We start from the raw sequence: 27,687 nt of genomic DNA on the forward strand, positions 1-27,687 counted from the left end.
GTGAGATTTCAAAGTCTTTTTAAATAAACTCTGCCAGCGCCCAAGTAAACAAAGAGGGTGTCTGTGGCAATGCTTGCTGAACTTCATGCTTATCATATGCTATAAAAACAATGTTACTTCCAAAATGTTGTTTTGCTTTTGCCCTTTCACCTCCTATGGTGTCAAAAATGGTGTTCATACACTTTTTCCTTGATAAGCGTTTCACTGAAATATTTTTTGCTATATGAATCAGGTTACTGATAAAACACACACACATTTATCACCAACCAATGCATATAAATACTGCTTGATCCAGTTTCAAATTCAAGTTGAAAACAGTAACGTACAATGGCACACAGGACAACACTGAATGAGTATTCTCAAGTATATTAACAAGTGCTAGTACACACTCATGAGATGAGCATAAAACTGCTTGCGACAGATTGTTATACAAGAGAATGGAGGGGGAGAGGACCAGTACACAACTATATACAACTTTGTTCAACATTAAAACAATGAACACAACTTGAAAATTAGCTATGCCTAATTTTTTAATTAAACAAATTTAAGTTAAACAGAGATACCTGAACCGGGTGTAACAAAGGGGCAGTCTCTGCGGCCAGACCTGATGGATCAGGAGACGTCGGGGGTTTAGTAGGTGACTTGCGACCAGGCCTGGACTGGCAGTCTATAGATTCCAGCAAATGCCAGAGAGACTGATGTAAGAAGCCTTAGTCTGTTCATATTTATTGGGCTTGTTGGGGCCTCTGTATACTTAAAGTGAATCCCAGTCCAGACTTGCCAGAGACCCACACTATAATGGGAGGGCAGGGGGCCTAGGCCCCTGAAGTAACACAACTGACCTGAACCATTAATGTTCATATTTGGTATTTCTTTAGCTCATAGCATCTGGCCAGTCAGCAGCTAGCTATAAACCTACAGTGTAAAAATTTACAGTCCCATAATTGCTGATTAGAGCGTCCAGCTGTATATTTTCCATAATACAAACACCTCAAAGGCACCACATATTAAAAAATATTCAGAAGCCATGTGGATTGTGCAGTAAAAGGAATGCAGGTGTCTTTTAAAGGAGGACTACATGTTCATACAGATAACTAAACCAACACTAACTTATATCCTGAATGACCTATTAAAGAAATGTATTAAACTGTCACATACATTTTAATGAATATTTACATTTTGTATCTTTTAACTTAAAGACGGCTTGGTGAGCGCTCAGTCACTCATCACTTGACAGGAAAAAAATGTAGGTTAAAACTGCAAGGTGGTGGTGGAAAAACACAGATAAGAAAATATACCAATGTATCGCCAACCATCCCATGGTATTGAGCACTGACAGGAAAGATATCCGACTGTCAGTGCACACAAAGGAAGGTTTGGAGTGGATTGATGTATTCTATACATGGGGGAAATGCCACATAACTGCAAGAAATGTGGGAGTAAAACACAAAGCTCTGCCAGTCAGGGGCTGATTTAAAACATTTGTGTGCAAGCATAAAGCCTCATATGGGGCAGACTTTAGTACTTAATGGAATGGTTCACCTTAAAGTATTTTATAGAATGGCCTATTCAAAGCAAGTTTACAATTGGTCTTTTTATTTATTTTTTTTAATTATTTGCATTTTACGTCCGACTCTTTCCAAGCTTCCAAATGGGGATGACTGCCCCCATCTAGAAAACAAATGTTATTTAAAAAGCTACAAAAATATTGTTATTGCTGCTTTTAATTACACATTTTTATTCAGGCATTTTCCTATTCATATTGCAGTCTCTTATTCAAATGAATGCATGGTTGCTAGGGTAATTTGGACCCTAGCAACCAGTCTACTAAAATTGCAAATGGGCGAGCTGCTAAATAGAAAGCTAAAATAACAAACCACAAATAATAAAAAATTAAATTAAATTAAATTGGAATATCACTTTACATTTTACTAAAGGTTTACTCAAAGGTGAACAACCCCTTTAATGGGCAGTGTTTAATTATGAGATCATCCAATAGAAACATGAAATTGTTTATTTGTAAGAAATAGTGATTTAAAATGAAGTGGTTTATGTTAATAAGTGTTCACTGGTACAGCTTTTAACAAGGGACAAAAAATGAAAAAAGTAAAAACTGCTCAACACAGTATAACTGGCCACACACAGGCCAGCTGCCCTGTTGATCAGGCTGCAGGAAATGTAGCCATGCAGGTGGCCTGCAAAATCTCACTGACCTAATCAGGATGTTCAGAATGGGCCCTTACACATGGATGGTTGAATATGCATCTATTGAAAGTTATTCTACAGCATAAAAATTCAGCAAAACTTTTTATTTTTTACAGTTTTTCCAAAATCTAAGTTTAAAGTTCCCATCTCTGATGTTTCATTCTGGCAGATCAATAATTCAGTTGCAGATTCTGAACCGTTACAATTTTGCAATATTTAGTTGATACATTTCTCAGCAGCATCTCTGGATTATTAGCAACTGTTTATCAATTCTATCAGCTGCCCTTAATGAAACTCAGGGATTCTGCTCAGCAGGGACAAAGATAAGAAACGTATTAACTAAATGTATCAATTTAGAGTGCCCGCGACCCCCCCGAGCGGCTTTAGAAAAGTGAAAAAGAAGACTTACGCTTCAATATTAGAAAAACAGTCACACATAGAATATAGAAAGCAATTGGAACTGGTGAACTATCTGAAAGCAACTTTACTGAAAAAATTGTTGGAAGTTGAACAACCCCTTTAAGTGCACTCAACTGGGCTAAAACATCTGAACACTCATGGGTACAACCAAGCAGAACAAACTTTCAGTCAATTAAAGCATGGACATAGGTGCATTCTCATCTATATCTCAAATGCATCAAAAAATGCACATGAGTAAAACATCCCATTTACACAGGCTCTAACACAAAGGAATTAAAAAAAAAAAAAAAAAAAACCATGGCGAGTGCAGAAAACCACATAGTTGCATTTAAAAAAGTTTAAACGCAACTTAAGTGTGTCATTTTCCAATCCAAACAGAACCTCTGTTCTATTGATAGCTGAATGCACTTTAAGCACAAGAAAATGCAACCTTATGCGTCTTAACAATCGAAATAAAACGCAGAACGCTTATGAGTACAACCAGGCAGAATATAATGAACCCATTTAGCGAATGCATTATTTGCACTCAAATCTGCATTTAAACGTTCGTTAAGAGCACTTGTGTAATAGCCCTTAAGAGAAAAAAAAAAAAACACACCACACAGGCAGTGTTCTACCCAGGTGTTTGTTCCTTTCTTGGCCGCCTGGCTTTGATCCTGTCATCACCTCAAATGCCGTAACAGGAGCCAATAGGACTCTGTGCTGTTTTTGCATTAGTGCAGTCCTATCAGCTTCTTTAGAATATGTTCTATTTTGGTCAGTGTGGTAGGTTAAGCATTTTAATTTCTTTCTCCCGCTGTTCTTTTTTCCGGGGAAGACACAGATGTAGAAATGTATTACAAGAAAAAACCCTGAATCGGATAAAGTAGTAAAAACAAAACCATCAGTCTAAAATGGTAGTTTCAAAGTAAAATTAAGCACAATCTCAAACTCCTTTCATAGTGTTATCATATAATGAGGATAAGTATCTACAGTAATACTGTCACATTAATTTAATGGATGTACACAAACTGTTGCCATCCGGATATACTAAAAAGCTACAACCTTTACTCTGAAGTATTCACCGGGATGTAGAGCACATCTCAATATATTGGGGGTTGTAAGAAAGTTGTGGCCTAGTTGTAGAGTATGAAGTCTTTAGAGCCCCTTCCAATTAGAACTTATTGCAAAGTGTTACAGCAACCCAATAAACCTGCAATCTCTCCAGAATACTAGGGGGCAGATTTACTAAAGGGCGAAATGGCCGTTGCTAGCGAAATTCGCCAGAAATACCATCTGCAGAGACATTGCCAAATTACAGGTGTAGAGGACAATTCGCTAGTGAAAGAGACCATCACTAGCGAAGCTTTGTGCCCTATCTCCAGGCGAATTGACGATCAGACAATGATCGTTACTCAGCAAATTCACTAAAGTGCAAATTTTACAGAATATTACCTCTTTTACCAGAGTTTCCTTTGCCAGGTTGAACTGGGGACCCATCGGGGCTGCTGCCCAGGGCCCCCCCACACCACCGCTGCCACAGCCGGTGCACATGTTTTGCTGTAACCACCTGAAAAAGGAGAATCCAGCAGGAAGAATCCAGCAGATATGTTTTTTTCCCTGTGTCCTTGCCCAGTCTGATCCTGTGCTTAGACCTGGCGAAATTAATAAAATAAAGCTACATCCTTCTCAATCTAATGTCAGTGACATCATATCCTGTATGCCAAATGTTATTAAAATGATGAAAAAACACTGGTTTTTTCATACTTTAAAGTGAGATTGTCTTTAAGAATTGGTGCCTTCGCTGCCAAAAATTCACCCTTTAGTGAATTTGCTCCTAGGCAAAGCTTGGCAAAGATCAGGCAATATGCAGGCATTTGTTTTTCTTCAGTCTCTTGTCTGCTCTTTGATAAGCTATGCTAGGTTTTCTGGAGACCAAGAGCTTTCTATAGGAGTAGTATTATTCTATATGTATGTACTTGTCTCATGACTAAAAGGGGGAATTCCTGTAGCGCAGAGATATGTTTTCCACACTGGGTCAAACAATAGAACAGTGTGAGGATTGTTGCTGCAGAGACTGGCATAAAGTATAAACTGGTTGGGCAAGAAGCATCTTTATCTTTTTCTTATAATAAAGCTTAATGTATGTGGCATATAAAAGAAGATGTTTAAATGGGCTGTAACAATAAAATTGTTGCCTAAAAGCTATGTAGAAAGACGACTTGTAGTACAGTGCATGCGGTTTATTAATAAGCAGATTATTAGTAATTCACCCCGTCGTTAAACATGCTCCTCTAGTCGCCGTCAAGCCGTGTGTGTGTGTATACTTTATACAACCGCGTCTCAACTAAATACATTTAGTTACAGGCGAAAAGCAATTAATGGAGTCTGCAAAGCCTGTCCATAAAGAAAGACCTCATGCAAAAACCGATCGATAACGATTGGCAATGTATCCCAAAATATAAGCCAGTATCTGACGCAGTATAAAAGTTGATCATACGTCAAAGTACAATCAGTCTGCGACCTTTGGATCCGTTACTTTCGAAGCTCCCCCGGGTAACTGGCCTGTACTGCTCACCTGTACCTTCAGTCCACTAGGGGCTGCACAGCCGCTCTCAATGAAGATCATGGATAGCAGCTCCATACATGTATTCCCAGAGAAAAGCCACCCTCTTACCCGATACTGGCGGCTTGCCCTAGCTACTTCACCGTCCCCTCACCTGCCGCTCTCCCGCTCAGCTTAACGAACTTCACCAAAGGTTCCCCTCCACCGGCTTCCGCCGCCATGACAGGACCCCGGGAGCAAGTAAGCGCACAGGAAAATCGCTCCGCACGGAAACTGAGGCGTTGCACTAAAAGGCCGCTTGTCAGCGTGACGCGGCAACCACCAGTATATCTTAGTGACTGACTGACTGACTGACTGACTGACGACAGAGCACAAAGAGCAACAATGTTTCATTATCGGGAGTGATACTTATTTAGTGAAAACATTAAAAAGCGAAATCATTTAACAATATGGAGTAGTAGCTAAGGTGTTGTTATTTCTCAATGCTTTTACCTAATGAAATTATCAATTAATTTTGCACTCACTGATTTATTATTTTAAGTTTATTATCGCAGTAGCGCCCTCCTTCATTTTTATTTTTGCTCGTCTGTTTTGTAAGGGCTCTCACTACCCAGTATCACTACTTGTTCATCATCTTGTTATTGTATATTATTGAAACTCATCTACTATATTATTATAAATGCACTTTTGGCCTCATTACATGTATTTTTTATTATTAAGGATGTATAAGTATTGTATGGCAATAAGACTGTCTTTGTCACCAATATGGATTCATGCAGCTAAGTTAGCACAAATACAAGCAGTGGTATAAGTAGGCAACCATGGGTTGTTGTGCAAAACCTGCAAAAAAAAAATGTCTGCCCTGTCAGGACACACACTCCATGTACATGTACATTCTCAGGGCCGGATTTACCTTTCTTGCCCCCCTAGGCCCAGCTACTGTGCCGCCCCCCCCCCCCGCATTTTCTGGAATAGCTTCTGCCACAGCCACTGCTGAATGATTTCAGTTGCAGGCTTACAGCAAGGGGCGGGCCGCGGGCAGCCAGCCAAATTCACATTATATTGGGCTGATACAATGCTTTGGCCTGGGCCAACAAATAGGTTTACATTGGAAGCCTAAACAGACCAATTGGGGTAGGACCACATTAACAGCACAATGTAATCCTTACTCAATAAATATCTGGCCAATTTTAGTGGACTAAACTTTAGGCTGCAGGGTTATCAAATAAAAGAACAGCAAATTATTTTTCTGTCTTTATTTTCCTTTTAACTTACTTGATGGGCCAACTTCTGAAAAGACTAGCACCATGTGATGTTCTAGTACCCTCAGCTCAGCTGAGTGAGGCTGGCTGCAACTTCTGAAAAGACTATGTGATGTTCAAGTACCTTCAGCTCAGGCTGAGTGAGGCTGGCTGGGCTGGCCGCTGGCGCCGAGTGACGCATGCGCAGTCATGTGACGTGATGACGTCACCGCACACAGCGTGCGCTGCGTGCCGTGCGCATACTGAGTCTGACTGTCTGACTGCCCGGAAGCGATCATCTGCGGCCAGAGAGAGTAGAGAGCTGAATGCTGACAGGCGCTGCCGGCTGCCGCTGCGCACACAGCAGGACTCTGCAGCCGGAGCCAGGAGTGGCAGCCGCGGCCGCCCCTAACATCTTGCCGCCCTAGGCCCGGGCCTAGGGGGCCTTTCCCTAAGTCCGGCCTGTACATTCTGTGATTCTGGCAGGCCTTACTGGGGCTGGTAGTTTCACCATTGGTATAAGGTACTCTCTGGTTATGCTGTTCTTATGCTACTTTAGACAATAGTAATTAAAAAGTGAAGAAAAATTTATTCTAAACCAAATCTTGGGTCACAAAATGGACACGCAAGTGCGGCCCATCCAAAAAAAAAAGAACAACTCTGCCCAGTGTTGCCTTTGTTTTACAAAGGAAGAGCATATATGCATTCTAATATTGTTTTCAAAATGCTAGTACACTTCTCATTTAGGAAATTGACACTTGCTAATTATAGATGTCTACATCATATCAGTAGTAGGGACAGCATATCGTTTTCAAAATTGGAATACAGGCAGAACTGAGACTTAATGATGGCTGTTTCACTGAGAAAACTTGCCCATAATCTCCAACAAACATTTTTTTGAGGTAAAAAATCTACTTCAATGCATCCTAACAAATTCTACTTTGAAACGTTGTGCTCTTTAGTATTTACTTCAAAGAACTGAAACCAAAATATTTTTAATATGAACTGAAATATGTTGTTTGCATAAGTTTTTAATCCTCCCAATAACCCCGTATTTTAGGGGTTTTACACACAAGCATTCTTTGTGGCTCCTTGCTTTGCATTCCAATGCAAGGGCGTGCATGATGAAATGAAGACTCAGTTTTTACTGATTTCAATCAATTTGAAGAAAGCATCTGGTGCACCTCACCACAAAAACAACTGTCTGAGGATGAGAACAGAGTTAAATACCATGGAGGGGGGGGGGGCAGTAGGATGAGCAGATTCCACTAAACAGGCCTAGGTTGGTGCAGTGCAGGCAAAGTGGTTAGCAGTAAATGGTCGAGATAGGCAGAGAGCAGAAAAAGCTGGTAACAGGTAGAGTCAGAAACAAGAAATCAAACAGTTGTAAAAGTAAGCACAAGATCAGGAGCTAAGTTTAACAAGCATAGTCAGCTAATTAAAGGGCACCTGAAAATATTTTCCCCAACCAAAGGTGCAGGCAACAGTAGTTCTTAAAAAAAAAAAACTGGCCCCGACAGCTCTAGGACACTTGCACTGGGAGGGAGCCCCCATTGAGAGCAGCCATGTCGTGTAAAGCACATGCACATAATGCGTATAATGAGCAAGTTGCAGCATTCGCTCATTATGCGCATGTGTGTATCCCAACATGACCACTTAAACCTGGAGCTCCCCCCCCGCACAAGAGTCCTAGCCCTGGCAGGGGGCAATTTGAAAAAAAAAATACTGTTATCCCCAATCGGAGTGTGGGCTCTATTATCCCACACTTTTGGGTGGGTAAAATATTTTCGCCCAACAGGTGCTGGACCTGGAGGAGAACTGACTTCTGCTACATTGTTTAAAGTATCAGAACCAAAAAACAGAAATGGATAAGCAAGTACTGCTTACATTTGCAGTAACATTTACAACTAAATTAAAAAAACGAATTTTAATGAATGTATATTCTAAAGTTGCCTAGAATTTATTTTTATTTTGCAAAAAAAAACAAAAAAAAAAAGTTTTTGAGTGAATCTCCTCTTATATAAATAGGGCCAAAACCAATTTGCAAAATAGCAAAATATCAGGGTGGTAAAATACTGAGACAAAATGTTAAAACAGTAGATTACCTTAGCCCATTCCCTTCACTGTTACTGGTTCTATTATTAGTTATCCATCTGGTTGTTGACTCTAGGGGTTCTTCAGCCTGTGCAACATAGTAGAACCCTGAAGGCCCCAGAGACTAACACCTCAGAAAAATTCCCAACCTGTTATTTACATTCCACTGACACTATACTTACAGGATACTGTCTTGAAATGTGCAGACTGTTACATTCCTATCATTAGTAACCACCCATTTAACAGTATGCACAAGCCTGGAAACTATTCTGGCACATTCAAATAAATTACAATAACAGCAACCGATATGAAATGGACAAACAAGCTTGATGGGGTATTTATACTGATCCATACCTACTGATTATCTTTATTAAAATGATCAGTATTTTTTAATGACCAGTAAAACATGATGGTTTTAAGATTAACGGTTTATTTTTCATGTTGTAATAGTTTATTACAACATGAAAAATAAACAACATTGCATCTCTGGTTGTGTTTTGCATTGGAGTTTGAAGGACAAGGAAAGTGACATTTGCTAGGCACCTTTGGACTGCTGCTCCATTCAGGGCCGGATTTACATAGTTGGTGCCCCTGGGCCCACTGCCGTTCGTCACATCATCGTTTTCATCATCTGGACTAGAGCAATGGGGATTGGCGCACGGGAAATTTAAAAAATGATTGTATCTCCTGAGCATCCTCAGTGTTTTTGAACCAATGTGGGTGTGGTTGGGCAGCATGCCGCCCCCTAAAATCCTGCTGCCCTAGGCCTAGGTGGCCTTTCCACAAATCCAGGCCTTGCTCCATTTGTGTACAAATGAACCTGTGTGGGTGCAGAGGGCACAATGCTGCCATTCTCTTGTCCTTTGCTGGTCTGTGATTATTACACATGCACTGTATAATAAAAGCTTCTATCTTACTTTACTGTGAATGTGCATATTACTAGCATTACCATATTGTGCATGCTAAAGGTCTGACAAACGATTTCCTAGGAGTTTAATCAAGACGGTGGACCTATAAGCCCTGTTTTTTAACATTCATCAAAATGCTGATTTATTTCAGTGTTTCTATGACCAGAAAGCAATGCTTAATATGCTATAGAATGAAAGGGGATAAAGTACCCTTACTATAGGCCCTTGCTACTAGCCCATTTAAGTCACAATACTAGCTCAATCTTCTTACTTCCAACACATGAATAAAAGATATTTTATGAAAAATGAAGCATAAAATAATGGAATATTTTAGTGAAAGCTGTATGTACAATAGGCATTATCTGCAAAAAAAATAATTTGTGATCTTAAATATGTGATATGGTTACTGATAAAAAAACATTTAGCAGCTGTAGAATAAAAATAATAATTTTTTTTACACTGCATAAAATACTACACTTTTGGGAAATAAGTTATATGCTATCATATGTACCACAGAACTGCATTACAGCAATACAGGGGGAAGTAGAAGATTCATCTGTGATTGAGTCTCCTTTCCATTATATGGTAATGCCAAATAATACAATACAATTTCTCATTTCTAGGTAAACTTTAACATCAGTTCAATTGGTTTTAGATAGTACACCAGAAATAATGGGGTTTTTTTTCAATTGTTTTCTATTTTTAAACTTTAGGGCTCTTACACATGAGCGTTCTGACCTGCGCTCCCCTGCGTTCCGTTTTTTTGGCGTTCAGCCGCAGGGGAGCGCAGGAATAGACGCAAGTCATTATTTGAAATGGGGCTGTACTCACTCAGGCGCGTGTAGGTGCCGAACGCAGGAAAAATGCAGCATGTTGCGTCTGAACCTGCGTTCGGCGCCTACACGCGCCTGAGTGAGTACAGCCCCATTTCAAATAATGACTTGCGTCTATTCCTGCGGTCCCCTGCGGCTGAACGCCAAAAAACGGAACGCAGGGGAGCGCAGGTCAGAACGCTCATGTGTAAGAGCCCTAAATGTTACTCTTTCTAGTGTTTCAATCAGGCAGATTGATAATCCAGGCACAGATTCTAAACTTTTTCAATTTGTTACATTAGTTGATAAATTTCTAAGCAGCATCTGTGGAATATTAGCAACTATTATATACATTGCCTTTATTGAAACTTGGGGTGCATGTTTAGCAGGTCCAGGATAAGAAATCTATCAACTAATGTATCGAATCACAGGTTAAAAAGTGCTTGACCCCCTCCCTTCCCCCCACATAGCTTTTCCAGGAAAACAGGAAAAGGTGAAAATCTAACTTTTAACTTCAATAGTATAAAAAAGGTTAAATAATAAAAAATAGAGAGCAACTGAAAAAAGCCTTTATTTTTGGTTTACTATATGAAACCAACGGAGAAAGGGTTGCCACCTGCGAGGTAATAAAAATTAAGCTAGATCCCAATGTTATTAATAGGGGAAATGCATAAAAATATAGGAAGGACAGTATTTTTTTCAAGAAAAGGTGGCAAGCCTGAGAACTGAACTCAAATATGCTTTGGAAAGAACAGGTTAAGTAAGGGGGTAGGAAAATAAATGAAAGCTTTGGTGTTGTAATCACACCATTTTATCGACTGTACATGTATAAAATAGTTTTTCATACATTCATATAATAAAAGTCATCCACTGAAACTCAGCCCTGCACCTCAGACAGACTGACTAATTTGATCTAATGCAAGTGGGCTGACTGAGCCAGATCCATATTATACATCAAATAACAAAGATTTCGTCCATTTGAACCGAGTTTAGACTACTGCTGCTGCCACACCTTTTCCAGGATTCTATGCAAATCTCATAATTCCTTTCCAAACACACAATGATCAATGTATTATTTATCCTTCCCTATTTTGCATATGTTACCATTCAACTTTCAAGACAGAGGTTATGAGGACTTCAGAGCAAAGACAACACAGCTCTGATATATGAGTACTGTTTATTTAGCAACTGGACCATGAAGTTCAAATGCTGGGACATAAATTATAAACTATAAATAAAGTCTACCTGTCCTCTGGGAATGGTTCTTCCAAACAACAGAACAGTGAAGCTTCCATACCTACAGCAAGTTTTTTTTTTTTTATTATATCTTAGGTCTACAGACAAGAGGTCACCTATTGTTTTATGCACATTTCTCTGGCTAAAAGGCAGCAGAAAGGTTTTCTACGGGCCAGATTATGGATGGTAGTAGCATGGAAATGATCATATTTATTGTGCATAACATGTTCCAGATACAACATTCAGGTAACTCTAGTTGCAAAGTATCTTCCCTGATTCAATAGCCAGTTTTTTCCTCAATAGTCCATTGCTCTACTATTGCACTGGGGGGGGGGGATTCTAAAGGGTCTCAAACATAAATGTCTCTCTCTGCGCCTAAGCTTTTATTGGATGTCCCACAATCAAATCAAACATGCTTCAGGGTTGCAAGGAATTACTCTGATAGACGTGTAGATAAGTTTAAGCACGTGGGGGAACAAAGTGGAAAAGAAAAATACATCCAGTGCAGTGAGCTGCTTGCAGAAATTTAAACTTACTACACCCACTGTAATAACTTCAAGATCAAAAAAAATTTTTGTTTCTGGGGCAATTGCTTCAGAAATGGGATATATCACAGCAGCTAACTGTGGGGACACTGTTACAAAGAAGTGAAAAAGGGGTGAATCCAAGAAAACCGCAATGTATGGGATTCCTATGATAAACTCCTTTGAGTGATAGTGATCCAGAGCCTAGAATCCCACACGCCTGCCTCGGGGGATATGACGTAACCGGAACAGTAACAGCTGTTTTTTTAAGCTTCCGTTTGACTAGCTAGAGTGTTTCCGGGATTAAGAACATGGCGACGACCTGTGAAGAAGTTTTAGTGTCGCCTGTGAAATCTACTGCTGTCACTCCTTTGAAAATTCGGGAACTCATTAACGAGGGAATCGTGTGCGGGGAAAAAAGCGGAATCGGGAGGTAATTAGTGGCGTATGCTAAAGCATGTACCCAGACTGCGTGTGCACGTTATGAAACACACACTATTTCTCTATCTAGGGAAGCTTATGAAAAACCCAGAAACAAGCACAGAATGTTGCTCTACAAGTCTACAATATAGCTGGTTTCGCGTCATAACCTGCACTTCAAATATAAAAGCTTGTCTATTTAGGTCAAATTGCTGTGCAGGATTCATGCACACAAAACAAAGCACGTGCCTTTCATTCAGATACTGATCAAGTTCTATTAGGGGGTATGTATGGTCAGATAGTCTGGTGGATACTAACATAATGCTTAGTCAGTTGTAGAGTGAGACATCCTTAGTATCACAAGCAGTGTGACTCATTAAAAGAACAGCAACACCTAAAAATAAAAGTATTTTAAAGTAATTAAAATGTACTGTTGTCCTACATTGGTAAAAGTTATGTGTTTGCTTCAGAAAGACTACTATAGTTTATACAAATAGGCAGCTGTGTAGCCATGGGGGCAGCCAATTAAGTTGAAAAAGGGGAAAAGGCTCAGGTTACATAACAGATATCAAATGAACTCTGTCATAGAATACAATGGTATTCTACACAGTGTAGAGTCCTACATGGAACCAATTTCTAAGACCCAGCCCCTGACCCGAACCGCAACTCCCATATTTATCCACTGTGATCCGCTACCCGACCCGAGCCCGCAACTGCCTTATCCACAACCACCACCATCAAACTGGAAGCGATGTTGCTGCAAGCCAGAAGTGACATCATCAAAAGTAGGCAGGGCCAGAAATAAGTTTTATAAAATTTTAAAAGGTCTAAAATATAGACAATATAACCTAAGATAAGAAATTTAAATGAAACCTGCAACCCACAGACCCGCATCTATACCCAAACCTGAAAATCCTACCCTCATTCTGCAGGGTACCCATTTTTTTTGCGGGTAACCCGCCGGTACCCAACCTGCTGCAGGACTCTAACACAGTGCATATGTTATCTGCTATGTAACCTTAGCCTTGACTGGCAGCACCATGTTTATATGTACTGTGTGTGTGTATATATATATATATAGTGTCCAGGTGTGTATCTGCACTCTGACTTGTCCAAGTGGGTGCTATATCAAAATATGATAAATAGCGATAAGGAAGATAAGCACTCCAATGTTACTGGTCAATAATCTTTTATTCCACTGTGCATACCAATGTTTCGGTCCAAGTTTGGACCTTTATCAAGGATTTTGATCCGGAAACACACCATTGCAGGGAAACAGTACATTATATTAATTGCTTTAAACACTTTGATTTTTTGGTGTTACTGCTCCTTTAAGGGAATAGTTTACCTTGAAATGAAATGGGTTCTTCTTTTTTGAGTTAACTTTTAGTATAACATAGAGAGTGATATTCTGAGCTAATTTGAAGTTGTTTTTTTCTTTTTTTATTATTTGTGGTTTTCAAGTTATTCGGCTTTCTGTTCAGCAGCTCTACAGTTTGCAGTTTCATCAATCTGGTTGCTAGGGTCCACATTACCCTTGTCTGACCGCTCTTGCACAAGTACTTGTGGGCTGATAATTTCTTGGAAATGTGGACAAGAAAGCAAATGTTGTTGTTTGGCAGTGGGGTTAAAACAAAAGTTCACCCTCCATTTTATTTGCCTTAACCTATAAAAAATATTTAAAAGACACGGAACCTGCAAAGACACAGACATTCCAAAGCATGAATATATACATACATATATAGTTTTTCGTCAGAAAAAGTTATTTGGGGGGAGTATATACTCCCATCCTTTTCAACATTGCAGTCACATTCCTGGTCCCAGTGAGCAATTTAAACAAATCTTATTAGATCAGAATGCATATGTGATGTTTTATTAGTTCCTTCTATAACCAAAACAACAATTATTGCTATTTGTTTTTTCAAAAAATATTTTAATTTGAGCAGTGTTGTACAATATCCATTTTGTCAAGGCAATGGAGACAATATGGAGTAAAATATATGATCATTATTTTGTGAACCTATTGTTACCATTATTGCCCCATCTTCCCAAAATAGTTCAGGAGATGGGATGCTTACTACAGCTGGTTACAACAACACGTTATTGCTTTTATTTATATAACCATTAACCTTATAAACAAAAACAAAGAAAAAGGAGAGAAGAAGAGAGAAGCAAACCATTTCAGTAGTTTGAAGAAGTAGAATAATCATATCAAATGCTATCTGTCTTTATGAGAAAACTTAGTTTGGAAGGCCTTTTCATTTGTCTCTGTGTGCACAGCACAATCCCATTTATAGGGTTATTGGTGGGTCAACCCTTATAGTCCTTAGTAGATACTAATGTCTGTGGTACAATATCAATAAACGTTTCCTATGTTTCAAAAAATGTTTGGACTATTGCATTGTATTGCATTGTTTTTATTTGGAGATGCCTCCACCCAAGCCATATAGAACACCCTGACTAGTTTCTCCAAAATGAGTTTGATAGTTGAGGGGGTGTTTGAAATCCAGACCTGCAGTATTGATTTTTTAGCCAGAGCAGTAAGTATTAGCAATAATCTTCTTTTTTTTTTTTTCTCCTCTTGTCATTTTTGTGTGAGTGCCTTATGCCGGTGACAAATAAATGTAGTTAACCAGATGTCTGATTGTGTAATCTCACACAATTTTTGCTATTTTTAATGACATGGGTTGTGACTGTTTTTGGATTGTAGAAAGGAAGCATCTGAAACACCAGAAGAGAATACTGCATTTGAAGATCTACCAGGCAACAACTCCTATGAAAGTACCAGTAAAGATGCCTTCTTTAGCAGAGTGGAATCATTCTCCATATCCTTTTAGTGAGAGGTGATGCAAAACTACAAAAGGATGTCCCCTCATTGTAAAAAAAAAAAACTGTAACAACTATTGTTCATACAGCAGAACATTCCATGAGAAAATTGATGCTAAATCGATACCATGTTGTATTGGACACAGATTGATCGAAGCGCATAGAGTTTTCTTAAAGGGGTTGTTCACCTTCCAAAAACTTTTTTCAGTTTAGTTGTTTTCAGATAATACACAAGAAATGGACATTTTTTTCAATTGATTTCTAAAATTTTAGTTTAATGTTCCTGTCTCCTGTGATTCAGCACAGCAGTGACCCAGGTGTAGAATCTGTGAAATGCTACAATTTGCTACATTAGTTGATACATTTCTCAGCAGCATTTGAGAATATTAGCAACTATTGTATCAATTCTAAAAGCTGTCTTTAATAAAATTCAGGAATTCTGCTGAACAGGGCCAAATATAAGAACTGTATCAACTAATGTATCAGTTTAGAACAGTTGCTCAGGGTTGCTGTGTAGGCAGACACAAGGAGGGGGAAAAAGGCTACTTTTGGCGACTTCAGAAATCCGAAGCGTTCCCGTCGGTGATTCGTATTGTTGCCTGTGGGAAAGCAGTACGGGGAGATTAGTCGCTGGGCGACTAATCTTCCCGTCTACCACCACCCTAAGAGTGATTAATAAGAGCTGTATAGTCATATGAAGTGCCAGAACACACAGTTGCTTTAAGAGTCAGACCCAGGAAGTCAAAAGGGATAAATCTCACATGATTTACATTTACAGTCATAACTTTAAAGTCATTGAAAATGTTTCTAAATAATATTAAAAAGTTACATAGAATAAGTTTTCTTTTTGAATGTATGACCCATTGAAAAAAGAACATAGGATAATGGCACTCTCTTGTATATCTGGAGATATGTTTAGAGATGTAGGGTGGAGCAGAGTTGTCAGTTTTGTCACAAAACAAGGAAGTACAAAATGTTTTTGCCTTCCTACCCCTAATTTGCATATGCAAATTAGGATGCAGTTCGGTATTTGGCCAAATATTTCACAAAGGATTCGGTGGTCCGGCCGAATCCAATATAGTGGGTTTGGTGCATCCCTGTTACAGGTAAATGAATAGTTCTCAATTTATTAGAGAATTGTGGAATTCTGTTCTTGGTCTCTAAGTATGTCGGCTATCTTTATTTGGATAAGAAAGAAAAATTAAATAAATTAAAAAATAGAAATAACTCTTAACAAGTATTACAGAGTTGCACCCCAGAGAGCAACCCAGACAGTACTATGATTGATAACCCCTCCTGTATACTGTATTGTACTTCACCCCTTTTTGCTTCTTTCATTTATATGTTGTAAGTATTCTTTAACATCAGAACTCCTTGAAGTGGGCTGGTAAACCCCCTGAATTGTGTCCTCTAATTTGTGCCAAGTATGGATGGTGCAATATAGAATGTGATATGTTAAAGTGTTCAAGTTGTAATGCCTACCTCTGTGCCAGCCTTCAACCAATACTGGATTTCAGCAAGTGTGAGTATAACTTTTAATTTTCTTAAAGGGCAGCTTTCCCTTTTATTTATTTTGTCTACTGGACAAGTACACCAGACTTTTATGTGGTGTTAAGATGGTGTGCAGATGTTAGGAGTAATGTTGGTTTGTTTGCCACTGAAGAATATGGGGAGAAGCTATCTATATTCACAGTAAACTTAATTTTATATTGCTAAATTAAAGACCAAAATTCAAATATACTTGTGAATTACATAATATACATAGAGTAGAAACCCCATGGAACTACAAAAAAAAGTGTAAAACAAGGGAAACTGTAAAATCACTGCAATTTTATGTTGAATATTGTTCTTAATCGTCTTCAAAATTTGGCTGTGCAGTGTTTCACAGAGTTGTGTACCCTCCCCCCAATCTTCTGGGATTTTTTTTTGTTTGTTTTTTTTCTTTTAGTATTACACAAATCTTGCAGCATTTTGTTGCCTCTGTCCTAACTCTTTTTTTAAAGTGTTGTTGCCAGCAAATTTACAATGAGCAAATTTTTTTAGTTCGGAAAGCAATATAATGTCTCGGTTTCAATGTTTGATATGTTGTCTTTTTGGGGGTTGTATATGTTTAATCCATGTGTATGTCTCTTTAGATGGTAGAGTGGTATAACAGAATCTGCTGTGACCAGGCCCTAAAAGTTCTGGCAGCAGATTAAAAGACAGGTCCCCTCATTAAAGGGGACCTGTCTCCCAGACATAAAATGCTGTATAATAAAAAGTTACCATCAAATGGAACATGAAACCCAAATTATCTTTTTATTAAAACACCCATAGCTATTATAAAGATATTCGAAAATCTCAGCTGTGATCATTTATTACCTGAGTTTTGTAAACAGTGTTCACAAAATGGTGCCTGCCTGCTTGCTGTGATTGTGATTTTCAAGACTGAAGAAAACACAATTTATATTATTTATATAGACCTAAAGCAAATCTGACTAGTACGATTGAAAATATTTTTAAATTATTTCTTAGGGTTACAGGTCCCCTTTAATAAAAAAAATGTTGATTTGTCTAATGAACATGGCACAGATTTGTGCCAAAACCAGGTATGCAGTCAGTTTATTTTGTTAATAATTTTAAAATCAATGCTTGGCTTCTTTGCCTTCTTTACAGAATAAATAAACTATAGGCAAATATTCCATTCACACACCGTGTAACTTTTTTTTGATTCACCATTTGACTGCATGCTGTTGTATTACTCAGATAAGCAACGTTGTGTGGAGCTGCAGGAAGCATTGAGAAAAGCGCACGAAAAGTTCTGTTTTTGGCCAGACAGCCCATGTCCAGGTACACATACAAATGGTGTTCTTTTATGCATGATGATCAGCAGTATACGTAGCAGAACACAGGTTTTTCAGACAAAAAAGCTGTATAATAAAAGTCCTTTTCAAATTAAACATGAAATCCAAATTCTTTTTTTTTAGTAAAGCATTAATAGCTGTTACAAACTCGGTTTAAAATCTCAGCTGTCAATCAAATATTACCTGCCCCTCCTTAGGCATAGAGATGGGGCAGGCAATTAATTTCACTTTCAATTTAGCACTTCTTAGATGTCACTGCTCTCCTCGCATTCTCCCAGTTTTCTCATTGTGTAGCCAGTGCTTGGGAATGGACATCGGGTCCCCCATTCTGGTGCACAATCAATATTATGAGATGATACAAGGCTTGCCTTATTTACAGTGTCCACAAAATGGCTCCTGCCTGCTTGCTATCATTATGAGTTCCCAGAATGAAGGAAACAAGATTTAAATAATTTATACAGTGTAATTAAAGTTAATTTTGCTTGACTAATGTCATAAAAAAGGATTTGGAATAGTTTTTTTGGATGATGAGTTCCCTTTAAGTTTATATTTTCACTGTTAAGTTATAACTACTAATATGCATGTTAAGTGATATTAATGCACTGCTTCTATACAGGAACATGTCAGTAGCACTTTAGGGACATTGTCAAAGGACCCCCACCTTTTCCCTTTTAATCACTTGCTCCTTAGCCCTCCTGTATCTGTATCTCCTGTGGTTTTTTATGTTTTTTTTTTTTCTTAAATCTTGCAGAAATTGCAAGCAGGCAGCCATTACACTGGCTTTGGGGGTGATGCAAAGACTCTACAGGCTAGAACACCAGTGCAAATGGTGGGGGCTTGTCTGCTATCAGGGCAATAGTCCATGCTAGCCAATATTAATCTATTTCTGTATCTGATATCCCAACCATACAGTGGCAACCAATTGCCAGTGTTTTACAGTGATTAGTACAGCTTCATTCATGGGAAAATATAAAATGTGCTATTGCGAGATATGTCATATGAAGTCAGAACAAAGATAATACCACAAAAGTAAACTAGTTTAACTACGTAATACATTGTATCTTAATAAAGTAAAATGTTCTCCTTAAATATTAACTTTATCAAAAGTAGCAGTTTTGATTTATAAACACAGTAATTTGTATTGCTTAAAGCATTCTAATTTTGTCTGTCCTCTATACAGAGCATTTCTGGGCTCTCCTGGTTACAGAGCCATCCTCCGTATTAAGTGATTTTGTGGAGCGTTTTCACAACCTTTGTCACCTAGAGATGCAGCTGCCTTCACTAAAGCATGAAGATGTAAAAAGCATGGTGAGAAATAAAATGTTTAACTTAAAGCAAATTCGGCAATCTGAATTCCAAGCCTAAGAGCAACAGAAAAAAAAATAAATAAATATATATATATATATATATATATATATCTCCTAAATAAAAATGAAAAACATTGTAAGTTGTTTTGGAATATTGCTGCATTCACCATGAGAGGGGTGGTTCACCTTTAAGTTTACTTTTAGTATGTTACAGAATGACCAATTCTAAGCAACTTCAGTTGGTTTTCATTATTTATTTTCTATAGATTTTTTTTCGTATTGTAGATTTTTATTGAATTTTAAACAGATATATGGGATGGGGGGGTACAGAAAGAAAAAAGGGGGGAGAAGGGAAGGCAATAAGAATAATACATTGCACACATTTCAATTTAACAACGTGAGTAAGATTATTTAGATTGTATATTCATGACATTTCAGGCCTATTGGCACTTCTATGCTGAATATCCTATAAAAGACTTATAATACATTTCAATAGGAAGGTTGTTCTACAGATAACCCAGAGGAGGAAATTAGTGAGCCAACCTTGAGTGTTCCTAAATGCTCATAAGTTGCTTGTAGTCAGTGGTATCTCTAAACAGGAACCACCGTAACCATGTATCCCTAAAGTCAGTATGTTGCTTTTCTGTGAGAGAGGAAAGTTCTTAAAATTTAATGAAATTTATCCAGTTCCTTGGTGTATGGGGTACAGAAGATTTCCAAAGTCTGGGGATTAGTGTCTTTGCTGCATTTAACAAGTGCATTTCTAGTTTTACGTCCGAGACACTCTCTAGTATCCTTCCCAAAACAGGATGAGTCTAATATTACCCGGCCCAATATCTGCAAGCACATCTCCATTATTGTTGACTGGTGGTTTGTGAGAAGGGGACACTCCCAGAAAATATGTAGGAGTGTGCCAATCCCAGATTTGCATCATTGCTTGCCGTTCGATACATCTGTTTCAGTTTATGTGGAGTATAATACTATCTACTTAGTAACTTATAGTTTAATTCTTGAATTTTGCAGCACCTATAGCTGAACAATAGGCTAGCCATTCTCTTCCTATGTCCTTCTTCTGAGATGTCTACCCCAAGGTTTATTTTCTATAGGTTTTGAATTATTTGCCACTTCCTTCTGAATCTTTCTAGCTTTCAAATGGGGGTCACAACCCCATCTGAAAGCAAATGCTCTGTAAGGCTACAAATGTATAGTTATTGCTACTTTTTTATTGTTCATCTTTCTATTTAGACCCTCTCCTATTCATATTCCTGGATCTTATTCAAATCAGTGCATGGTTGCTAAGGTAATTTGGACCCTAGCTACCAAATTGGAAATATTGCAAATTAGCGAGCTGTAAATTAAAAGCTGAATAACTCAAAAACCACGGCTAATAAAAAAACTAAAACCAATTGCAAATCGTCTCAGAATATCCCTTTCTACATCATACTAAAAGTTAACTAGAAGGTGAACAACCACTTTAAGGCAAAGATGCACATTGTTTCCTTTCTCAGGACATCACAGAAGACACAGTGAGTCGTCTCTTAAGGCTGATAGAAGATGAGCTAAAACCTAAGGAAGGAAGAGAGGCTAATTCTCACAGCCTGCCATCTGACTCTCTGCAGGTTCATATCTCAGCCTGTATTTTAGCACTGTGTGGGTGGAATACCAGGTGCGTTAACAAAAATCCACTTTTGTTTTATTATAGATATTCAATATTTTTTACCAAAATGCTTTTGTGGTTTGCTAGTCATATCTGTTCGTTTACAGAAAAAATGTGTGTGATTGTGTGGCCAGTTAGGTGTCAGGCGCTTCTTTTAGTACCTAGGATCCTAACCCTAAATACTACACAAATGTTGTGAAGCAGCAATCAGGAAAATTGATTGCATCCCAAGAAAAGACTAATCCCAAAAATATTTTTATAAGTATAGCAGTAGTAAAAAGATACAGATTTAGAGTGTGGCTTCACTAAAAAATGGAAATATTTAGGTTAAAAGGAACATTGAAAGAACTGTGCTTAATTAGTTCTTTCCCTCAATGTTTTCAACTGAGGAGTCCAGTTACTGGACCAATTCTGTGGACCTTTTATCTGGTATCATACCAATGAACTGGAGGAAAGCCATATTTAATAAGTGGTTTATGATTTCAACATGGCAGGCACCTGAATAAACTGGTCGACTCGGCAGCTGGCAGATGAGATTTAGGGGGTTATTTACCAAAGGTTGAGTTGATTTTTACTCAAAAATTTTCAGTCAAAACTCAAATTTTTTGGTTAAAAAAAAACTCACATTTTTCAGGGTTAAAAAACAAACAAAAAAAACCTCAAATTCGAAAATAATCCCTCCAGCTAAAACCTGTTGAGGTCATGTTGAAGTCAGTGGCAGAGGTCCCTTCAAGCATTTGAAGATGTGTGTAGCCTTCATGATGTTTTTTGTCGGTGGGTTTCACTCGAAATCTTGATTCAAGTTTTTTGTTTTTTTTTTCACCGAAAACATAACATGTGGCTTCAATTTGAGTTTTCGGCTATTCACCCCAAATTCACTGTTTTCCATTCAAGTTTTTTTCTGAAATTTCAATTTTGAAAAAAACCTCACAAACCTCTAACACTCTACCTTTAATAAATAACCCCCTTGCTGATAAATGTAAGGCTATGCATTTGGGATGCAAAAATAATCAAGCCAGTTATACCCTTAATAGTATTCACTTAGACCATCCTTGATGGAGAAGGACCTGGAGATGCTAATATAATATCCGTTAGCAGCAGGAAGGGCCAGCAAGGTATTATTCCGTTATCGGGGTATCGATTAATTGGAGGAGATGGTAATTCTCCCTCTTTACCAAGCACTGGTAAAGTCCTATCCAAAATATGCACTGCAGTTTTTATTTGCAATCTTGTTATCCTGGTGATGAGAGTCCAGTGAACTTTATACTTGTTTTTTAGTAATACATTTTTATTGTTTTTAGCTTTTCCTCCGGGTCTTTGTGTATCATTAATTGCCCTCGCTGCATGAGAAAAGTCGGGCTTTGGGCCTTTCAGCAGTTAGAAACTGTAGAGTTGGACAACTCTTTGAGTGCTCCTGGCACACCTGTTTCTCCAGCTGAGGGTCATGAAAGGAGCCCTCTTGGATTTATGTCACCAAGCAGGAGGGTTACACGTAGCCGTGATGCTGAACAGGTAAGATTTGTTCACAGATACTGGAGATTCTCTTAGGAAAGAATTATTTTTTGGAAAAGCCAGTTACTATTACGGATGATATAAAATTATATGAGGGGTAAAGACCGCAATAAAGAAGAATGGGGGTGTCGGGGGCAGTACAACAAACCAACAAGAAACTTGAAATAAGAGAATTATGAGCCACATAGTGGCAAATTGACTTCATTGTGGTTCAGTATGTAGCACTTTATCTTGAAGTACTGAGGTTCTAAGTTTGATTCTAATTTGGGCACTGTAAGGAGTTTGCATGTTCTTCTGGTATCTGCATGGGTTTCATCCAGGAACTCTGGTTTCCTCTCACACTTTAAAACATACAGGCAGTTTAATGGGCTCCTGTGTGTGATTGACCAGAGGTGGGGGAAATAAATCTATCTACCCATATATATTAGAACGAAAGTGCTAATATATGTATGTATGTATGTATGTATATGTATGTATGTGTGTGTGTGTGTGTGTGTGTGTGTGTGTGTATGTATGTATATATATGTATATATTTTTGTGCTGGAGTAGTAAATGCATACTACATATATCTATTGCAGAGCCCTGCTTTTGCCTATGGTAGGACGAGAAGCTCTGACCTCTTAAGCCCAGCAGATTCAGAAGCTGTACGGAATCGTCCTGTGACACGCAGCATGGGGCAGGGTGAAAACACTGGGCTTGGCAATGAGTTGCACTCCAGTCCACACCGTAGGGCCAAACGCCCTCGACTCTGCTCCAGCAGTAGCTCTGTGAGTACACTGCAGTCATCTTCTTGATTAAAAAAAGCACAGAATGCTAACATATATATCAGATCTGTCAACCACAGATATTAGTTATTTAAATGTACTGTATGTGTGATTTTGCTATATTTTAATACAAATATGTTAATTGAATAAATGTTTTGCAGTGCTCCAGAATACGCTATGTATGTCTTTAAAGGACAACCAAATTTATAATAAACACTAAGAACAAATATGGCTAGAAATGTAGTAAAGGTTCAGAATCTTAATAACTGTAATGATCCAGGCCTTAAACTTTGAGCACAGGCACCGTCTTAAATTTTCTTGGAGGAGTGTCCGTTAAATTGAACGTGCTCAGCTTGTTTTGAGCAGCTGTTGAAAAGCTACGCTAAGATCATGTTTCAAATCATTAAGCGGAAAAAAACACCAAGACAAATTAAACTTTAAAATCGCAAAGCCTTTATTAAGAAATAACTTACCGAAACTCCGCTTCAGCTCCGCTTCTCCTCTCTGGCTATCTCCTACAAGGAAGGCAGGGAAGAGAAATTGAGCGCCGCACAATGGATCACGATCGCCTTTTCTAAAGAGGAGCGCAAGCGGAGTTTCGGTAAGTCATTTTTTGATAAAGACTTAGTGATTTTAAAGTTTAATTTGTCTTGGTGTTTTTTTTCAATTTATTCTAACAAATAAGTTGGTCCCTAAGCTTAGGTAACTCAGAGCAGCTCTGACCATAAGCTGGGAATCAAATGAAGATGGGGAAATATTAAGGGCATCTTCAGATTCACAGATTTTCACTGATCTTCAAGGCTGTGCTTGCCTTGGAGGTAAAGAACCCCAAAACATCATATGCAGCAGTTCTAGCCTACTTCTTTACCATTCTTTTAAAGGACGACCGTTACACATTTTACATTTGCTTTAGTGGGCAAGGAACAGCTTCTATCCACCGCATTTAATGAGCAGTGGTGCTAAACCAGCCTTTAATATTAATTAATTAATAGGCCAAAAGTAACAGGCCCGTTTGAGTGGTTTGGTAAATATTAAAACAAATCAACTTTTATCATTGGTCAGGCCTTCTGGAATCCTTATTCCAGACCAGCAAAAAGACCCAATGATCTGTGACGTTCAGTCCCATTGAAGAGGCTTCGATCAATCCATTATGAATAGTTCCCGTTTGTTATTCACTGATCTTTGCAAAAATAAATACTTATGAATGTTAAGGACCTTTCAAAATCGATTTATTGTTCCATAACAATCATTAGTAAACCAGCCCCGTATTCTAAACATGCTAGACCTTAAGTTTTCAGCTTCTTTACCAGCCCAATGCCATTACCGATGTGTTCTTTAGTAGTGCTCCATTCTTTTCGCTGGTTTCAGTTACTTAAGCTTAGAATCAACTCTCCGTATTCTTTATATGTACAATATAAAACCCACATTAGTTCGTAATTCACTCTAGTAATTAGTTTAGATTAACATGACAGAATAGAAAGAAGTGCAGTTTGTGTCAGAATTAGTGAGCAGCCCTACAACAATAGCTACTATAACAGATATAAACTCACTGTTTGATAATTTACAAAAACCCATAAACTTAGCTTCTCAACAGCAGATCACTGGAATGCAAAATATAGCCAAAAGGAGCCTAGATTATGAGCTACTTTGGACAATGTCATGGTACAATAAATTTAATATGTAAATTGAAGGCATTTCTAGCACATTTTCTTTTAGGATTTAATTTGCTTCTTAAGGTACTGTTAATCAATACTACCATTCTGCTATTAAGCTAATATAGAAGTCAGAAGGGTTTTATAAACATAGATTGGTTGCTATTGGCAACTGCCATTTTGCACTTATGCATGTCTGTTGTTTTCTATTAATTCATGTCTACCCTGTTTTTATTCAGGACACTTCTCCTAGGAGCTGCTTTGATCCACTGTCTCAGCACAGGAGTTGGTGCCCTTGGGTTAATGTGTGCCAGGCAAGTGGAACAAACACAATGGGATCGGAAATCCAAGAGGAAGCCAGGAGAAAGGAGTATGGCTGGAAGGAGGTTTTAAAAGTGCTCCTTGCTGAGGAAAATTCCAGAACCATATCTAACCCTGATACCTCTGTAAGTGCAAAGCAATAGAAACATAATTCTTTGGAACAGTTAAACATGCATTCTTACTACTCTATTAAGGGTACATAGAAAGCATAATGAGTGCAATTTCTTAGGTGGGATTGTTTTTACTTCATGCTTGCAATCCACTTCTACATATAAGGCATTAGATATGGAGTACCAGTAGAACCCCCATTTTACGTTTTTCAGGGGACCAGAAAAAAATGGTGTAAAATCCAGGAAAATGAAAAATCAGGGAAATGTATTATGCATAATATATAGGTGGGACCACAAATCAACAATGTAAAATGAGGGGAAACTTAAAATCAGGATGTAAAATTGAGGTTTCGTTGTACATTGCTTTTCTGTGTACTTTATTACATAGTACACCTGTATGACATGGGGTGCGTACTGGTGCCTAATTTGAAACACCGGTTCCAAACCTGAGAGCAAATGTTAGGTTAAATAAATAAATATATAATTACTGCAGTGTGTATGTGTAATGAAATGTTCTTTTCACCTGGAAAATCAGTACATTTCATCTTGTTTTAGAGCGTTCCAGAAAAATCCCACAAGGTCTTCAGGATCTTTCGCCAGTGGCAGCTGGCAGCTTCTTCATGAAAACCCACAGATATCCCTTTTATTCCTAAACGGGACCTCTTTGTCATTTCAAACTGTGAAAATGCCGATCTTGACTGTAGTTTTTGATATCAGAATGGAGCTGTTGATACCAATGTGTCTATATAATTCCCTCTCTAATTTTACATCATTGAAATGAGATCCTATATCTGGACTGCTGGTACAGTAAAGAAAACAACACATCTGCTGAAGTGTTTTCTTTGCCTCACAGGCATTAATAGGTCAATGGGTAAAATAGTTCCTACCAAATGTCGTCACACACACAAATAAAGGATCTAAGCAATATATTTGGTGAGGTATGGGAATACAGAAGTAGTGCAAAGACTGGGATTCAAGTGGTAGAATTTCAGTTTTTGATAACTATTTTGTTGATATCAAAATTGGATATGTGAATACCTTTATTAAATATAGGTGTTATGAACATTGTTTTGTTTTTATTTGCCTTTTTAAGAAGTGCTACTGGTCACCCACTACCCACAATAAATATCTGAGCAATAATTGTCTGCCCAGAGCAATTGCTGCTGCTTCCTATTAACAGTGCCCTGTAAACAAATGAGACCTTTTACTTATTTTCAATCTACCGAATAACAAATCTGATACTGAAATTGTGTTCTCTGTGATATGTTTATGCTAGTGCACAAATAGGCAAGACTAGAATGAAAGTAGCGCTATTGTCTGAGTTAACAGACTGTGTTCCAGTATTTCCTTCTATCCGACCCCATACATGGGATGTTGAGACCGGCTTATACACAGGAGCTAAAGTGGCCCTGACAATAGGTTGGTCATTCAAGGATAGCCTGAACTGAAAAGTCTGAAGACCACTGCTATGGAACACAATCAAGTTTCAGTGTTACTCTCCAAAGTTCCTATATCTATAATTTGGATGAAATCCAGTGGAAAAATAAATGTGTCAATTAGTAAGTGTTGTATCCTCCCAAGTTGAAGTACATTGTCTGTAATGTATGATCTCCCTTGGACTAATTATACTACTCAACCTTTATCCCTAAATCCAAAAACTGTATACAAACTAAAGTTTTGGATTTCTTAAAGGAGAACTAAACACCCCATACCAGCGCCCCCCCCCTTAACTGCCTGGCATCGCCACCCCCCTCTCCCCCCCCCCTTGCACTGCACATTTGTTAAAAAAAATCTGACCCTAAAATGCAGAGCAGTGGAGCTCCAGGGCACCATCTTCTGCCATTTTGTATTCTTTTTGGACTCGAAGCCGACACAAAGTCTGCGGGAGCATGCACAATTGGGCCAAGTCAGGAATCTGCTTCAACTGTTTTTGATGCACAGTTTGGGGAAGGGGGGCAATGCCAGGCAGCTAAGGGGGGCTTTTTTGGTACAGGGGTTTAGTTCTCAAAAGCTTAGCTGCTCAGCAATGTGCTCCTTACAGTATTAAAGTGGACCTGTCACCCAGACACAAAAATCTGTATAATAAAAGTCCTTTTCAAATTAAACATGAAATACAATTTAAATTTTTTATTAAAGCATTCATAGCTGTTGTAAACTCATTTAAAAATCTCGACTGTCAATCAAGTATTGTCTGCCCCTCCTCTATGCCAATGGCATAGAGGCGGGGCAGACAATTACTTTCTCTTTCCATTAAGCACTTCCTAGATGTCACTGTTCTCCCCACATTCCC

The 27,687-nt window shown here is 38.3% G+C and overlaps 2 protein-coding genes across 2 annotated transcripts in view; one reads left to right on the forward strand and one right to left on the reverse strand.

Moving 5' to 3' along the window:
- Nucleotides 1–5,407, reverse strand: part of klhdc10.L (kelch domain containing 10 L homeolog) — a 32,573-nt gene extending 27,166 nt beyond the window's left edge. The window contains 1 exon segment of the mRNA NM_001095008.1: nt 5,325–5,407. Coding sequence (NP_001088477.1) covers nt 5,325–5,391 — 67 coding nt within the window. The 5' untranslated portion in view covers nt 5,392–5,407.
- A 6,869-nt stretch (nt 5,408–12,276) lies between these two features.
- Nucleotides 12,277–26,644, forward strand: zc3hc1.L (zinc finger, C3HC-type containing 1 L homeolog). The gene is given in 10 exon segments (NM_001090121.1): nt 12,277–12,418; nt 15,116–15,230; nt 16,603–16,753; nt 17,977–18,060; nt 19,255–19,382; nt 20,890–21,047; nt 22,340–22,550; nt 23,129–23,317; nt 25,206–25,412; nt 25,953–26,644. Coding segments are annotated over 10 exon segments (1,434 nt in total). The 5' UTR covers nt 12,277–12,296; the 3' UTR covers nt 26,022–26,644.
- Nucleotides 26,645–27,687: the final 1,043 nt, after the last annotated feature.

This window comes from Xenopus laevis, chromosome 3L, assembly GCF_017654675.1.
Source record: "Xenopus laevis strain J_2021 chromosome 3L, Xenopus_laevis_v10.1, whole genome shotgun sequence".
NCBI classification, from domain to species: Eukaryota; Metazoa; Chordata; class Amphibia; order Anura; family Pipidae; genus Xenopus; species Xenopus laevis.